At 37.4% G+C, this 17,334-nt stretch overlaps 2 protein-coding genes across 2 annotated transcripts in view; one reads left to right on the top strand and one right to left on the bottom strand.

Annotated features, from left to right (window-relative positions):
• Positions 1-2,748, top strand: part of FNDC7 (fibronectin type III domain containing 7) — a 12,471-nt gene extending 9,723 nt beyond the window's left edge. Inside the window, exons 9-12 of the mRNA XM_010180538.1 lie at positions 502-756; positions 1,344-1,604; positions 2,205-2,234; positions 2,708-2,748. Of these exons, the coding sequence (XP_010178840.1) occupies positions 502-756; positions 1,344-1,604; positions 2,205-2,234; positions 2,708-2,748 (587 nt within the window). The remainder of the gene's footprint in view (positions 1-501; positions 757-1,343; positions 1,605-2,204; positions 2,235-2,707) is intronic.
• Positions 2,749-8,831: 6,083 nt separating this feature from the next.
• PRPF38B (pre-mRNA processing factor 38B) lies at positions 8,832-16,822 on the bottom strand. Its single transcript, XM_010180537.1, has 6 exons — positions 16,709-16,822; positions 13,665-13,733; positions 13,216-13,367; positions 13,072-13,132; positions 10,319-10,542; positions 8,832-10,048 (listed from the first exon to the last, which is right to left on the bottom strand). The coding sequence occupies exons 1-6, from the start codon at positions 16,820-16,822 to the stop codon at positions 9,196-9,198; spliced, it is 1,473 nt and encodes a 490-aa protein (XP_010178839.1). The 3' UTR covers positions 8,832-9,195.
• Positions 16,823-17,334: the final 512 nt, after the last annotated feature.

Below are 17,334 nucleotides of genomic sequence, written 5' to 3'. Positions count from 1 at the left end.
ATTCCTGCTATTCATTTGCTAGCAGAGTTTTGTCCTGTATCACTTACCCAGACAATCCCCAGGCACAGTTCAGATCCTGTACACCAGGATCTATTTTAAACAAGCAGTTTGGCTGCAGTCATTTTACATTTTAGAGGAAGAAGCTTTAAACAGAGACAGAGTTGGACTGAGCTGTATCACTTGAGAGGTAGAGATGGACCCTGATGTGCTGATGAGAAATTTTAGTAATTTTTAGTATCTTGGTGAACAATCACCTTATAATTTCAGGGTTTTTAACTCACTCTTATAGACAAATTGATCTTGTATTGACATCCTGTTTATTAGAAGCTTGCCAGAATAGTCAAGTATCTTTCAGCATGCTAATGTTTGCCTGAAAAGCATGCACATCTTCATGCCATTTCTCTTGACCATGCACTATTTTAATTGCAACACCCCAAAATACCTTCCATTTTCAAAGTACAAAACAGATTTGACTTCTCTATTTTTTTTCTTCTTTTTAAGCTCCTTGTTGCCCTAATGACCTCATACTAACTCAAGTGACAGAGTCTGTAACAAATATCAGCTGGTCTATTGGGATGGGTGCACAGACATATGTAACAACACTGGAGTCTCCAAAAGGACAGGCAAAGTGTCACACTCTTCAAAACCACTGTCTCCTGGGATGCATTACATGTGGCACCAACTATACAGTATCTCTGAAAGCAATCAGTGAAACGGGTTTGACATCCACTTGCACATATCAAGGATATTCTTCCAGTATGTAAATTGTAAATGCCACTGGGAAGACTCAGTATACAACTTACTTTGTATAGTGTTCCTCTCATACAAATAAGTGCTGCTGAAATTCAATACACAGTTAACGCACTTGCAGTTTTCTCTTTTAAGTAAATGCACTTTGGATTATTTTCACATATCATTTAAGCCCTGCTCTTAAAATGGCCATTGGGTGGCCATATAAAGAAGTTCTGATAATATCGCTCCGCTCCAGAACCAATTACTTAATTTTAATTATGCTATAGCATAATTAAATTTTAGAGACCACAAAAGAATTCTGGGCATTCTAGGGTAGCCCAAGTGCCTCCAGAGTCAGGAGAGAGCAACAATATTCAAGTGTGTAAAACAATGGCTGAATTTCAGCTTCACAGTAAGAGTCTGATAAAACATTTTCTTCCCTAGTTCAGCTCAAGAATTATTTTGGCTTTCTGTGAAATAATAATTTCTCATTGAAATGCTAGTATCTAGTGTGATAGTAATCATATAATCTGGTTTAAAATACACTGTAGAAATTTACAATGCATTCTGGCTTCACAAAATTTGCTTATTGACATTTATTATTTTATTAGGTGCTTGCTGCCCTTCTGGGGTGAAGCTATACAGACTCCGCAATAATGGTATCAGGGTATACTGGCAAGCTTCTGAAGAAGCAATAAACTACAATACTAATTTACATGGCTCAAAAGGCAATTTCACCTGTACCCCTAGATCGGGTCTAAGTCACTGCGATATCACTGAGATACCTTGTGGGGACATCTACACAGTGGTAGTATCTCCAGCTACTGATAAGGGGCAGAAGCTTACATTTTGTCCTAAAAAAATATATTCAGGTAAAACTTAAATGTCTCTGATTTACGTTTGTCCATGCATGTTAGACAGTTGACATGGAATCTGAAGCTATGCAAGTAAGGGAGGCATGGAATAGAACTTGCCTACTCTAATGTTGACTCCAGAGTAAACTTTATGGGTGCTGTCTTGCGATACCTGTGACAGGAACTTCACGAGAGCATTTTGGGACTGGGCATACTTACCTACACAGGTGGCTCTTAACTGCATCACTCAGAACCTGGTGAATACAAAGAACTTAATTTTCGGTTGGGAGATTAGTAGTGGTTAGAATACAGCAGCACATAAATGAGGATATTTAATTTTTTTTTTCTAATTTGTTTCATAGAATTAGTTTTTTAATGAGAAACAAATGTACTTCTATGAACGACTTCTAAGCACATTTTTAAATAAAAATTGTTTAAAGGGGTAATAATTTCCTTGGGATTTCTTTGCCAGGGCATAAATGTAATCCATTATAAAATTGCTGCCATCTGATAGGATTGCACAGCTGTATAGTATGGACTACATTTTAGACACTACTAATGTTTTCTGGCTTACAACCTGACACTTAACATTTATACTGCTGTTTCATGTCATTTCAGTAACCTGTTCTGGAAGCTCTGTAGGGATGGGTAAGAGCTCACAGCACATTCATTCCAAATCCATGATGTCTGTAAAACATGTTAGCATTATGTAACTCCAAATAAGACAATAACACATGTATTTGATAGTCAAGGCTTGTGTTAGTGTTATGCAGGTTTGTCTCACCTCCCCATCTTATAATGTATAATACTGTGACCTGTACACTGTCATGCATTCCAGTCACAATATTTACTATTTATCTGATAGCACATAATAAAAGGCAGGCGTATCTGCCTAGCCATATCCCATTACAGTTTAAACTATGTTGCACTTCTGATTTTTATTTTTTTAAAAAGTGTGGCTTACCTCAAACTATTCTACCTTATTTTTTCTGGAGTTTCAACAGGATAGTCTTGTGTTTTATTTGCCTATGTAAACAAAAAGCAGCCACTAAAACAAACTTTTATCAAGACAGGTGCTTTTCAATAACTGAAATTGTCCTCATTTTTGAATTGTGTTATAGTGATTTATAGAGGAAAGAGCAATGCTGAACAACGTATCTAGATGAAAATTCTGGATCAGATAAAGAGGTAAGTTGTAAGAGTCATATTTCAGATCAGGATGTATTAATCAAACTTTTCCTGCTGCTTAAATCTTTGGGATTGGAGGGATAATCTTCACCAATTCTGTCTATCTTAAATAGAACTAGTTTGTTAAAATCCATCATATTTACCTCAGATACCTCATGTTGTCCTATCATCACTACTGATTTGTCCTCTCCTCCATTTACAATAAAACCCTCTTTCACCTTCATTAAGCCTTTTCTAATACTATCTTATAGTTCCCCAGAAAAGCTCTCAAAATCCAAACAGATCAAGATACTATTGAGCACTCATTTACTTTCTCTCTCTGCTAGCTGAAATTGCTCATTCTCCAACAAAAGTAAAAGTGCTGTGGACTATTTACTACCCTTGTCTCAAAAGGATGTCAAGAAGTCATGTGTCGCACCCAAGGCTGATCATCTCCTCTTTGCTGCTGTTCTTCTATAGCTATCCTGGATGCTCAGGTTGTTGGTAACACTGTTCTCTCTAAATGCTCTTCTCAGTCTCTTCAATTGATGCTGGAAAGATGACATCTGTGCTTAACTGCAACAGTCACAGCTGCTTGAGAACTGGGAAAAGGGAAGCTGAACAGCTTGCCATATCTGAGATCTAATCCGGGATATCAAATTTGAATCCCAACTGATGAGATAATTTTTAAAATGCAGATGAACACTAATAGAGATCTCCATAATAGTGAGCTGCAATTTCCCTGTAAAGCCATCAGTTTTAAAAGCTCTTCCCAGGCAGTTATTAATCAGTAGGTGTGTTCTTCACCTAGCAGTTTAGGGGCACTCAGTTAAAAGTAGCTTGAAGTTTAAATTAAAATTAAATAGCCTTAGAATACTTGATTAAGCTTCAAACAAAGCTTCTTCCTTTACAATTCTGAGACATGAGTCATGAGGGTAAACAATGTCTTCTTCAAATCAACTAACATGTCTTGCTTTGTAGCTAATGAAGAACTGGCAGATATTACTAAAATTTTAATTTCCCATTTTTCAGAAAAGGCAGAACCTTTTCTCATCCTCCACAGTGGCTACCTCCTCAGCCAACACAGAAAGCAAAGTTCATGGTCAAGGTTTCTCCATACACATAAGACACCTTACAAAAACAGTCTTTAGAAGCTTATGTATCAACGTTACCAAAGACAACAGGGTTTTTAACACTATTTTCAGCTTATAATAATAGACACCATGCACACTCAGTTTCCTTTCTTCACAGAACACAGTTGTATTGGGTATCTCAGTCACTGTTTCTGATCACTTGCACAAAATAATCTCATGGGAATCTCTTAAATAGATTGACTGTAGATGTCCTAAGGATTACACATGGCTTCTTAGAAAATAATCTGCATTTCTTCACTGTCAAACAAGTCTTTCGGAAGCATTGTTTAAAACTGCCCTGCATTACTTAATAAAAAGTTGAGGTTTATTCTCATCGGATTTGAGAAAAAAAGTAAAAGTAAGTATTGTTCACAACCTTCCTCCTCAAGAGTTTTATTTAAATATTTTTTCTTTGCAGTCATCATTGTCAAACGCTGTCCCCAAACCTAAGTGTTTAACCAAGTGTCTATTAACTGGGTTTTCAGAGGTCTAAAGCAGTAAGTTTCCTTTAGAGTCAAACTTAGGACACAACTTTCTTATTTTCACGTAAACATTCTGATATTTCCATACTCTAACAGTAACTCTAATGTATTTTAAGCAGTTATAAACTGTTGGTGTATTTTTTCTCCGTTCTTCGTGGCATACAGATGTTGACATCTCAAAATTACATACAACCCTGACAATGCTGTAGTACTATTTTAATCAGCTCCTCTTATTTTCAATAATGAAATAATTGTAAGAGAACATATTGTTTGCATGTCTATTAAAAAAAAACAAACACTGAAGAGGAGTCAAGATTCCAAGAAAAAACACTGATTCAACTAAAAAAAAGTAGTTATAAGATGCAGACAATTTATCAAAACAGGGAGGAAACACAACCACCAAATTGAGCCAGATCCACACCACCTGCTCTGGTGGTGTATATGTTGCAGGTGGTGTTACTCAGGCATTAGACATTGTCTAATAATAAACAACAACTGATATATGTAACATTACTGGCACTCACCAAGATGATGAAAAAACATTAGTCAGAATTAGATTCAGGTTGTCTCCAGATTGAGGCAGATGCTTTTTTATGGGTCTCACTGACTAAAGATCACAGAAAAGGACAATTACATACCGCTTTCATAGACGTAGTTTCCATACTATCTACTAGTATGAAGCTATGGTCTTCTTGAAGCAAGAAAAGCAAGCCACCAAAAAACCCCAATACAACCCCCCAAAACAACAAAAGCCTCACACAACCCAACCCCACAAACCTCTTAAGAGAAACCTGAGAATCAAGAAAATTCCTGTTGAAGACCCAGAAATACGCAGCATATTGGTATGCAAAGTAAAATGAATGCTTTTAGAACAGTATCTGTGAAATCACTGATACTAACAAGTTAGGTGATTAAAAACATCTAGGTTATTTCATTAGAGATGTCTTCCTTAATGCTTACTTAATAATTCAATTAAGTGAATAATTTTAAAGATGTGTTAGTTGCAATTACATAAACACTTGCAAAAAAATTGTATATATTGACTGTTCCAAAAATCAAATTATTTGTATTTGACACAGAAGTGTAATAGCTCAAAACTTAGGCTGTTTTCAGTCCAGTAAAGAAACTGGCAAAACCTTTATCCTTCAGCTGGTTTCAGATTTGACCCAAAAGTGCTCAGATTTAAGAAATGTTCTCCCACATCCACCTATTGTTGTGGAAGGGGGGGGTCGGGGGGGGAAGACAGCTATATTGCAAAACCTCAGAAGTGGCATTTAAATGCTGCTTTACCCTGCTTAACAGCTGGTGAGTATCACCTCTATGTTTTGTGTGCACTTCATAGCAGCGCAGAAAGGGCTCGAACATCTACCAAAGCCAGTAGAAGTCATCTAATTCTTTCAGGTTCCCCTTAAGAGATCCTGGCTATTTGTGTACTGTCTTTGGGTCTGTACAGTAATATTCAGCTGTAAATACTCAAAGCATCAACTCTTTTATGTTTCTTCAACGTATAAATTGAAAGTATACAAAAAGATGGGTATGCGGGGTGTAGCAAGCACCCCGTGATCTGATAAACTGCCCTGACATTCAGGTTACCTTTTTCAATAGATTATCAATACCACCCCTATTATAAGTCGGATACATACAGGTCCTTTTATACTGATGCCAATTACTGTCATAGTTGTGGCAGTAGGTAGATGTGAATCTCTAGGCCCAAAGCCTTGACCCTGCCTCAAAATAAAAAAATGCCAGTTTGCTACTTAAGATCTGAAATACGGTTCAACTAACTGAGTAGTATCTTCAGAAGAAAAAAACAAAAGTAAAACCAAAATAGAGGTTTATTTCTCAAATTAGTATTTAGTCCAGTGAAGTACTTGTTGGGAGCCACAGGAAATTTCAAAGACAGATTAGGCTTCAAGAGGAATGACTATCCCTGCTAGGTAACTACGGACACATGGCTTACTGTGGAAAGTTCAGGTTCACAGTGCTCGATTTGTTGCGCTTTTACCTCAAAAACTCAAGAGTAACTGCACAGGCTCTGCAACTGTACCTCCTGGGAAAACACTCACACCACCTGATTAAAATAGGCAGAAATTTTCTTCTAATGCCCCTGAGCCAAATGCCCACTACAGCTGCACTGCTAGCAACTGCATCAGGCCAGTCAGCACTGGATACTCCTCTGATCTTACCATTTCTCATCACAGCTGCTTGTGGAACTTCTGTGGATCTGCTCCTTCTGGTTTCAAGGAAGGTCACATGAAATAAAATGGCAACAGGCACACAAAAAGGAATTCAACTCTCCCTGGATCCAAACCCAAGAGCTGCAAGATACTAAATCCCAATGATAACTTAAGCCAGGTATCTGTTTAAATAGTTTTCATGGCTCTCGGTCAGTCATGAGTATTGTGCCATTCATCATACTGCCAGCTCAAGCACATAATACGGATCAAATTAAATCAAAGTCAGAAAGGACTACTTATTGAAAAATAAAAGCCAAGTCCTCAAATTACTGCACTTGCAAGAGCTACTGGCACAGGCAGGTTTGCACAAGCTGTACCAAATGTTCACTATCTCCATTGGATTAAGTCAGCTCTCTCCACTTCCACATCCAAGACCGTTTCTCAAATATCTGGATTTTGCCTGCAAATAAACCATTCTTTCACTGTACTTCCAAGTAATGGCAGTGGAGGAGGGGCCTTGAGGGAACAAGTATAAATCAGGAATCCATTTTCCCCTAGCAGAACACTGGCCTTGCCACCTCTCTGTGCAAGAGCGTTCTTGCTTCAGAAACACAGAGGCTGAAGGTTTAAAACTAATGAGGCTAAAAGAAGCCTTCTAGTGACAAATAAGGTAAAGTTGTCATCAATGTTTTGACAGAACCCATGCAATCTCTTGGCAGTCTGCAAAGGCAGTTCTAATAATCTAGTAGCCAGGGTATTTCTTAAATGGCCAATACAGGTTTCTTCCTCCCATATTAAATGAGAGCTCAATATTTTAGATTTACACTGCAATGAAATGAACTTGTTTAAACTTAAGCTTTGTTTCAAGATCAGATTTAAAATCAGATAACAAAAATGTAAGGAGGCAATATCCGATCTACCTCAGTATTAAAAGATTTTGAATACCAAGGATAAAGGAAAGACAGACAATTCAGAAAACAGTAAGAGCTGAGAGGAAGAAAAAACCGAGTTTGTTATTCTTGCTTCTCTGAATACTATGGAATGAAGTGTATTGTTAGAAATTCAAGCAGTTTTCTCCTGGAGGTTTAAATAAATAATCCCAATACTTAAAATATAATACCTAGATGACCTGCATTACACAGAAGCAAAAAAGGCACAACTACCGACTTCTTTCTACCTTCAGATCGCTTCATGGTCATCAATGAGTCACACTGAATGTTCTTCCTGGTTTTGGGCCGCTGTATCTCTTTGTCAGCTACATCTTCCCTATAAGGTACCTACTACATAAAATGCCTTACTCATACAAAGTGTCACTTAGTCTGAAAGTGAAACATGAAGGAACTCAAACACTCTTCAACCAGCAATGAACATGCAGGGAAAAGCTGACACCCAATACGAAGGAATTAATTGAGAGTTTATTCCAGATGGTTCTCCTCACTCAGTATACAAGTCATCAGAATAATCTATCAAATAGACTTGGACTTCAATATGATTTTTTTTCTATAATGCATTTTGGTTTTTGCTTCTAACAACCTGTTTAAAAAATCAAAACAAAACAAAAAACAAAAAACAAAACTGCCAGGTGAAACATTCAGCACAAACTGCAATCCTTACTATCTGTAGAAAATATGACTTAAAAAAGGACACTATCAGGTAATTCTTATTTTAAATGTTTACACTTATAAAAATGCTTTGGAAGCTTGAAACGGAAATATTTTGTAATAATTTTCTTCTTCCTACCTCCCTCTTTCCATCTTAAACACCTTTATTAGCCCAGGATTATGACAAATGACAGAGTGCAGCTGCTGATGAAAAACATTTAAAGACCACAAATGGATAAACTGTGTTTTTTAAAAAATGGAAGCTTAGGTGGATTATTTAAAAAAAAAAACAAACAACAAATAAAATGCATAGATGGCTACGGTACTCATCCGTCAACCTTTACAGTGTCCGCTTGAGGTAGCCTTTCTAAAGAATTACTAAACAAGCCCCATCTTAATCTAATCTTTGCATCAAAACCTCTATCTCCTTGAAAGCCCACTCTCAATTTAACACCAGTGGTGATCAACAACATAATAAATTTTCAAAGCTTTTGAAAAAACAGCAGGTACAGTGGACATAAATGTTAGTTCTAAATCTGCAGCCCTCAATGTACATTGTATGCACATAAATATCTCAGCTATAATACACATTCAAGATCCATCCCTAAAAGCCATACTATTATGTAAAGCACTGTCATGCTAACTTCAGGATACAAACCATAATTCCACATCTACGAAATGAAAGTAGAATTAGTGGCAGTTTATTGCCTCATACAAATTTTACCAACATGGCAACCATGCCAAAGAAATTAAAACATTTTCAGGACATATGTACAGACTGTACATTTCAGAAACATCTGAACAATAAAAATGCAAGAACAATCTCTTCATAACAAATTAAAACTAAATAAATGGTTTGAAACTGTCAATGTATTGAATGGGTTTACAAAGGCACTTCCCTACCCAAAATAGGAAATGACAATCTGCAGCCTAGAGGGAGGTTGGAGAAGAGTGCTCATCAACTACTGCACAATCTCAACTTTAAGAAAAAATAAGCAGGATTTAATCAAACATTTATAGGATTCAATGTGATCCACTTCTGAAAGAGTTCACACAGTCTCATCTTTGTTTTTATGTTGCTTTTCTTGGCTCTCTCGTTCTGTACTTTGGCTCCTTCGACGATCATGTTTGTCCGAATGGTCCTTGCTATCACTGTGATCATGTTTGTGGGAACGTTCTTTGCTTCTGCTACGCTTTCTAGATTTTTCTTTGCTGGGACTCTGGTCTCGTTTCCTGGACTTCTCAACACTCTCTGTTCTTCCCCTGCTTCTGCTTCTACTTCGTTTATTTGACTTCTCTTTAGTCTCATTTTTATGTTTACTTGATTTCTCTTTGCTCCTGCTTCTGCTGCGCTTACCTGTATTCTTACTTCGGCTCCTACTCCTATGCTTTCTTTCCCGGCTTCGACTTCTACTATGTTTTCTCTCTTTTTTGGAATCCCTCTTGTCATCCCTGTGTTTCTTGTCGTCCTTGTCATCCTTGTGTCTTCTCTCTTCTGTATCACCCTTACTTTTCCTTTCTTTTGATCTTTCTCGAGATCGATCTTTTTCCCTTTCACTACCTCTTTCCTTATCGTAATCCCTCTCTTTTTTCCGGCTCCGTTCATTTTCTTTCTCTCGCTCCCTATCCCTGTCTCTTCTATCTCCTTTCCTGTCACGACTTCGACTACGGCTTCTGTATCTGTCTCTGCTTCTGCTTCGCCTTCGTTCTAGTGTGCGATCAGTACTTCGAGATCTCCGCCTTTCTTTTTCTCTCTCCTTAGCTTCACGTTCTAATCTCTGCCTTTCTCTTTCTCTTTCTAGTTCTCTATCAAAACTAGATGATCCATGGCCTTCCCGATGATGACTTCTGCTTCTTGATCTTCTGGGAGACCTTCTGGGACTGATGGATCGCCTTGGAGACCTTTAAAAAAATAAAAAAGATATTCAATATGAAACACAACCTTTTAAAGCCAAGGGACCCTCTTTATTTTTCAATTTATACTTTACACACAGTCTACATTTAATCTTAAGTATCAAATATTATCTGATTATTTTAATCCATTAGCATCCATAAACTGTTTTTGCCTGTTACCTTAAAACCTATCTCAGTGAAAAGACGATACATTTCTGGTAGTAAGTACTTCCATATTGAACTTTTTAACATTCATTTTCAAAATAATGCATATATGACCTTGAACGTCTACGTTCTGCATGACGGTCTATTTCTTCCATTCCCTCCTTGCCATCCTTCTTGATTTTTCTAGGTCTGCTTTTAATTTGCTGGTCAATGGTTTTCTGGACTGGCACAGGAATTCTTGGAAACAAGGTGGAAAACCATTCAAGCTTAGTGAGGAAGGAACGAAGCATCTCCCCGATGGTCATGACACAACCCCCACCTGCCTTCACATCCAGATCCTACAAAATACAAGCAAAAAATAGCCTGATGGTCAAAAGTATTCTTTACCGATTTAAAAAAAAAATGCTGCTACATTACTGCCCTCTTGAAGTCTCATGATTATGAAAGTTTACTTGTCTTACATTCTAATACATTTCCTTAGAAAAATTCAAACTCTGCACCCTTTGGATTTGGCACTATGTTACAGATAGGGAATGGGACTTAATATATATGCATGCAGGCACATACTAATCCTGCAGCCATCTGGATGGTAAGGGACTGTCAATGAAGAGATTAACGCAAAATCCCCTTACGCAGTCTGGCTATATGGTACGATCTTCTATTTTATATAAATGCCACAAAGTTGAAGTCCTCTCAGACTACATTTAATACTCCATTTTGTGGATGAACAACTGTGTACCATCATACCCAACCCTATGGCCTAAATCATATAAGAACTACATCATTGCCTATCTAAAAATGATCACAGAAAATCCTCTAGTACAAAATGGCATCCTAACAGAATTGGAAGCAATAGCAAACCAACTGCCATGAAGCAGTGAGGTTTCTAATTTAGAAATATGTAAAAAAATAAATAAATGAACAAATAATTGGAAACGCATAATCCATGATGACCATTGTCTCTGAAAAGGGTCATTACCGCATGAAGGCCTTCTTGCTATGCCCTCTCACAGCTCAGGACATGTTAGTCAGCTATTGTCAGTCCCAAACCTATAGTGCAAGCACACAAGGAAAGTGAGATTTGTTATCTAAACAGGAAGAGAAAATCTAAATGTAAAACTGCTTGCACTCACACACATTTAAGTGTTCAGATATACAGTTTTTTCCAAATATAATCGCTGCAGAGATCTAAAGAAGAAAAAAAGGAGTTAAACGTAGCACCTGGAGAGTACGTACAGTTAAACAAAATAAACAAGAAGCATTTTGAAAAGTAATTCTATATCCTGGGAAGTTTTTCCACAGCAGCATGACAAAAGATGAACTGCTTCCACATTTAAGAACTGGAAAAAAAAAAAGTCCTGTAGGTTCAAATAATTCCATATATATAAATTTGCTTCATTTTATTGAGTTTGACCAGGACTGGTAAGAAACTTAAAACAAGCAGCCCCAAGCACTTTCTCCTACATAACACAAAGCTACTGAAAGCAGCTGGGAAAGAAACACCGCTTCCAAAAATATATTGGGAGATTTTAAACAACTACAAACAAACGCATGCTGAGAACCAGTATCTGCAAAACTGAAATGTATAAACTAAAAAAGGTGCTCTGAATAATGAAGCAATTAAGACCTGCACAATGAATTGCGCTACTGATCACTTTATTGTCCTGGGAATCAAGTTGCTTGTGGGACCCTGAAAACGAAGCCACCCCAATCCTCCTCACACATTACAATGCAACATTGCAGAGAGGCATTGACATTAACTAGCACCACCTGGGGGAGAAGGACGATATCACAGCAATGTAAACGATTTAAATTTGTTTGGATTTTTGTTACAAACATACAATAACACAGGTTTACCTGAAATAACAGCTGTTTCCTTTGCACAGTGTTTTTGATACTTAGCATGAAAGAAGCTGTTTAAAATAAATACACTGCATTGCAGTCAGATACAGGTATAATTAACACCGGTTTTAATACAAGTATTTGGACATCATTTGCAACTACAACATTTGAAATTTCTTGAAGTAGATGCCTACTGTCACACTGAAGAGGGCAAGTGATCCTTCCTGTTCCATTCTTAAATCTAGGATGTAATTTAAAAACTGCTCAATACAAATTGTAACAGTATGCAGCAGACTGTATATTCAACTTGATAGACTGAGAAATCTTACCCACCAGAGCTCCTACTCGGTTTCTCCAGACAGTAAATTAGGACTATGGTACCACAGGTATTCTCCTATCTGACTGCATAATAAGGCAGCCTCTTTACTGAGCTTCTCCAGTTAGCAACTCATTCTTTTTTTGCCCTGTTAGCATAGACATTAAGGTTACTAGAAACAATTAGGCTGTTTTTTCCTCCTCAGAAATCTTGGGTTTAGTTACTCCAGGACATGCAGAATATCAAGAGATTTTTGGTAATAATCTTCAAAGTTAGTGTTGGTTTCTACTACATACTTCCTACTCTTCTGTGTAAGCACCAATTACTGTCCCAGTAACAAACGCAAAGCACAAATTCACCATTTTCAGCACTTACTATATATCTTGCTTAAAAATAGTTCTTTCTAAAAACCACACAGAAGCCGCACTTACAGCCTGCTGTCTGCATTCTGATTTAACAAACCTATTTCATATAGCTTTAATTTTGACATAGTAACATCCTAACCAATGGAAAAGACTGTTAACTCTTTGAAATCTAAGAAAAAAGACCCAGGTCCTGCTTTAGACCTGCTTCCTGTAATTAAGGAAATTACAAGAACCTAACATTGCAACATTCAAACTACAGAAAACTTTATCAAACAGTATTTAAACCTAAAGTAGTAACACGAAAAGAAACAAAAGAAAACAAATTATTACCCTCGCCGACATACCTCTTCATCATCAAGAAAGGATTCAAACCAGTCCCATAGATCTGTAGGTGGTTGTGTGTACCTTTAAGTACAAAGAGAATGTAAAATTTTAATACAGCTTTCTGTATATTAAATTAGTCATTAGTTGATTATATCAATACTTACCTAATATACATAAATCCAAGAGCCCTAATATATGGAGAGTCTGTATGAGTTATAAGGCCCATCACTTGTTTACGAGTGAGCTTCAGTGTAAATAATTTGTAGAGCAGACAGAAAGCAGTAGACACAATTCCTCCAGTTCCAACACCACGCACCTTTCAGAAGAAAAATAAAGAGTTAGGTGACAATGCAGCAAGTCAAAGACATTATCTCAAATCTGCAAAAGAATATAAGAACTAACACAGGATAAAAATCTAAGCCTACAAACAGCTATACGGAAAGAGTCACACCACTCAAATCCACTGCTCTGGAAGCAAGGGGCATATATCAACTCTTTATAAGAAATACTTCTACGTCTATGGACTGAGCCAACATACAAGCAAGTTTTAGCTATGCTCGGGTAATTTATTTACCAGACAGAAAAATTTAAGAAGGCACGTACTTCTACTTACCCCTCCACACATCCCGGTCTGGCCTGCTGTTTTTCTGCTCCCCTTTTCCCATGGTTCAACATGTGTAACCTGAAAGGCCAGGGGGAGGAAAGAAAGCAAGAAGTTACAACTACAACCTCCATAATGTTTAACTGCCTATACAAGCCTAATTTAAACAATGGGTATCCTAAATAAATTCTGAATAGCTTGTCTTCTCCTACCAAATTCAAGATCAAGCCTGTTTTGTCATTAAAATTGGCCTTTTAAATTATATTAAGCAATTATAGCCAAAATCATGAAGCTAAAAAAAAACACAAAACAAAAAACCCGAACAAAAAAACCCAAAGCAAGCACCTATGCTTACTCTACACTCCACATACTTTAATACTTTATGATTAAACCCCACGATTACTATTTTCTATGGTGACTAAACAATAACCTTTATTTAAACTGTCTCTTAACAAGTTTAGTGATACCTGCTGATGAGAGCTACAGAAATCAAAATTCAGTCTCACATTCATAAATCTAATTTATGTAGTGTGCTTGGCTGGAGATTTGAGTATCATCTACAATGAGGACAAAATAAAGATGTATATAAAGTGTACTATTTTAATCTTAAAAGTGTTTTTTTCTTGTAGACTGCAGGGATGTTCTTAGATAAAATGGTTCCTAAGTACTGATGACTAAAGCTTGCCCAATTCAAATATTCTGAGATGCATTTAGAGATGAGCGCACAAATACAGTTAACCATAAATAACCAACCTTAAATTTGACAAGAGTCATAAACAAGTTAAGAACCATAAAACTTCCTAAGCTACATTTGAAACTGGAATTCAAAGTAATGTCTGACGCAATAAACAAATCTATTTCCTACACAAGTCAACTTAAAGAAATAAGTAAAAGCAAGAAAAAAGACACAATGATGTTACACTGGATTGGGGATAAGAGTTTGTGGCCAAGTTACACTGCAGTTCACAAGTTAAAATTCTTTAGCAATACATAAACCAAAACTAGTTACGTACAGTCACATGAAATCAGAGATACGCTAACAGCTCAAGTTGCTGAACTCTTTCAGGGTTTTTTGTTTGGGGTTTTTTTTTTTCCAGTTGCCGTCTTATCCAAATAGGAAAGGAGATGCCAATACCATAGAACACAAAATTCACTATGCCTTCCTGTGTTATTAGCATCATCTGAGGAGTTAACAAATACTACATAAATAAGACTGCACATCCTGCTAATTATTTACAGTTTTGCCCAGGAAATGAAAAGTACTTTTTAGTCAAAGGATTGAGTATGACATTGTCACAATGGTAATCCTAAATGTTTTATATTGACTGTAGCTGGTAAATGTAATTTAAACATTACGGTTTTGACAGATATCAATTAAAAGAAACAAAGCCCTGAACACAGTAATTTCAGAAAGAGTATTTAAAGTTTTGATCCTACAAAGACGGCTGCACAGGCTTAACTTGCTGGAAGTATACACACTAAATGCAACTGAGGACATGCACATGATGCTACAATCAGGGAAAAAGAAAGAGGAAGTCACCTACTTTGCAGATACAGAACTGAGACCAGAACTACAACTGAATTAATTCAAATACCTAGAAAGAATCCCTATCTTCAGAGATGGTCCCTATCACCAGCTGTCCATGTGACTCGAGATCATCCTTTCAGATAATCCAGCACCCAGCACTCTTAAGCTTGTTTAATTAGTCACTTCTTTTGGTTCTCAAAAAAAGATAAATACACTCAAAAATACACCTGCTATGGTGGATATTGTGCTCATCAAAATAAAGTAAAAAAAATAAAAATTAAAAGCAAGCAGTTTCTTGGGAATCTTACAGAATTCAAATCTCCTGAATATCAATGAAGTGTCTTAACCATCAGGTTATCTTCTCTGTCACATATTTTACTCTTAAGTAAGGGGCTGAGTTTTCTCTTAGCATGCAGTTTTGAGACAGAGTAACTGTCAAGTACAGTAAACAAACTTGATTTACAAAGGATTAACAAGCACATATTTAATGGTATAAAAAATTCTTGCCCGATTTAAAAAAAAAAAATAAATAAGCCAGTTATAGGATGAAACACTGAGACAAGCAAATGCCTATGACACACCACAGCTGAGCTCTACCAATACTAAGACAACAAATCACATAAAATATTTTTCACTACATCTGAAAGGGTCCACATAAAATACCATAAGCTCTCCAATTTTCTGCAAATATGTTGCTGTTATAAATTTTTTAACTCTTGCTATCACTTGCAAAAATAAGCTTTGCTGCTTTCTATTCTGATGGTCAGAAGTAATTGTTTCTCTCTCATACACAGCAAGTGGTAAATTAAGGGAAGCTCTGCCGACAATCTATGTTACTCTATTACGAGAGTTAAATAGTCTGCTCCAAATGACAGAGCGCAAGCAGAGAAGTGCTGTCATTAAGAGAAAAAAACAGTAGCACTGAGTTCATAAGTGCATGCAAACACCACCAAAAATCTCAAAATACTTCCATGGAGTTATTTTTCACAATTAAAGTACTCTAAGTAACTTGACTTGCCCTGGTTACATCACACAAAGAGCCTACATTTTTATTTTTATTTCAAAGTACATCGATAATTTTACCAGTATGGTATGAGCCAGTATAGTAAAATTATCAAGCAGAATCACTTCGCCTAAGAAAAATACCTCAGCAACCACCAACTTACAGATGCCTGAAGACAGCAGCCTGTATTATCTAAGTTTTGCTCTCATTATCAGAACAAAGAATGTGGCTGTGTTGATGAGCATTAATTATGCATACCTCTACCTGGAAGAGTGGCTTGATGGAAGCCTCGCTGCAAAACTGAGTCAATCCTGCTAACAAAACAAGAACCAAAACATGGGCGCACTGACACAGTCCAGTTATCTCCCCAGCACATCCTACCTAACGCCAAGGGAAGCACTAAAACGAACTCGTTTTTGACTGGGCGTGGAGGGGGGGAGGGATCCTAACCTCTAACCGAGGAAGGCCCATGCAAACTCATGTTGAAACCACATACAGTCACCACCATGCCTTCTGTGCGGTTACCCGGCGTGTCCGCACCTCCGAGGCCGCAGGGAGTGCGCGTCCCCAGAAGCGGCACGCAGACAGGGTCCCCTCCCCACTCTCTCCGAGCGCGATGTCCTTAGACGGCCATTTCATCCCCACTGCCCCGGCTCACGCTACCCACTTCAAAACTAACGTACAACTCCGTAGTTCCAAATCCGACACGAAACACTTCGTTCGTAAGAAAGCGAAAGCAGCAGCTTGGATTCCCCCGATTAAGCAACAGGAAAAAAAAAAAGAAAAAAAAAAAGAAAAAAAAAGAAAAGAAAAGCGCTCCCATCTCTTACCGCAAAATAAGGGTCAGGAAAGCAAGAAAGAGAATTCGCAGGCCGCAATCAAGGCCTTCCCGCGCCCAAAAGCCCAGCTCCGGGGTTCGTTCGTAAGAAAGCGAAAGCAGCAGCTTGGATTCCCCCGATTAAGCAACAGGAAAAAAAAAAAGAAAAAAAAAAAGAAAAAAAAAGAAAAGAAAAGCGCTCCCATCTCTTACCGCAAAATAAGGGTCAGGAAAGCAAGAAAGAGAATTCGCAGGCCGCAATCAAGGCCTTCCCGCGCCCAAAAGCCCAGCTCCGGGGAGTTGGGCTCGGGGCGGCACCAGCACAGCCCCGGGG

The sequence above is a fragment of the Mesitornis unicolor genome, unplaced genomic scaffold (assembly GCF_000695765.1).
Source record: "Mesitornis unicolor isolate BGI_N332 unplaced genomic scaffold, ASM69576v1 scaffold17003, whole genome shotgun sequence".
Lineage (NCBI taxonomy): Eukaryota > Metazoa > Chordata > Aves > Mesitornithiformes > Mesitornithidae > Mesitornis > Mesitornis unicolor.
The sequence above is the reverse complement of the archived record's forward strand: the minus strand, read 5'-3'. Positions and strand labels throughout refer to the sequence as shown.

Coding starts and splice junctions, on each gene's coding strand:
- PRPF38B (XM_010180537.1), bottom strand. CDS start 16,822: ATGAAATGGCCGTCTAAGGACATCGCGCTCGGAGAGAGTGGGGAGGGG. Junction 13,368..13,664: donor AGACCGGGATGTGTGGAGGG/GTAAGTAGAAGT, acceptor TTCTTCTGAAAG/GTGCGTGGTGTTGGAACTGG. Junction 13,133..13,215: donor CTTGGATTTATGTATATTAG/GTAAGTATTGAT, acceptor TTGTACTTAAAG/GTACACACAACCACCTACAG.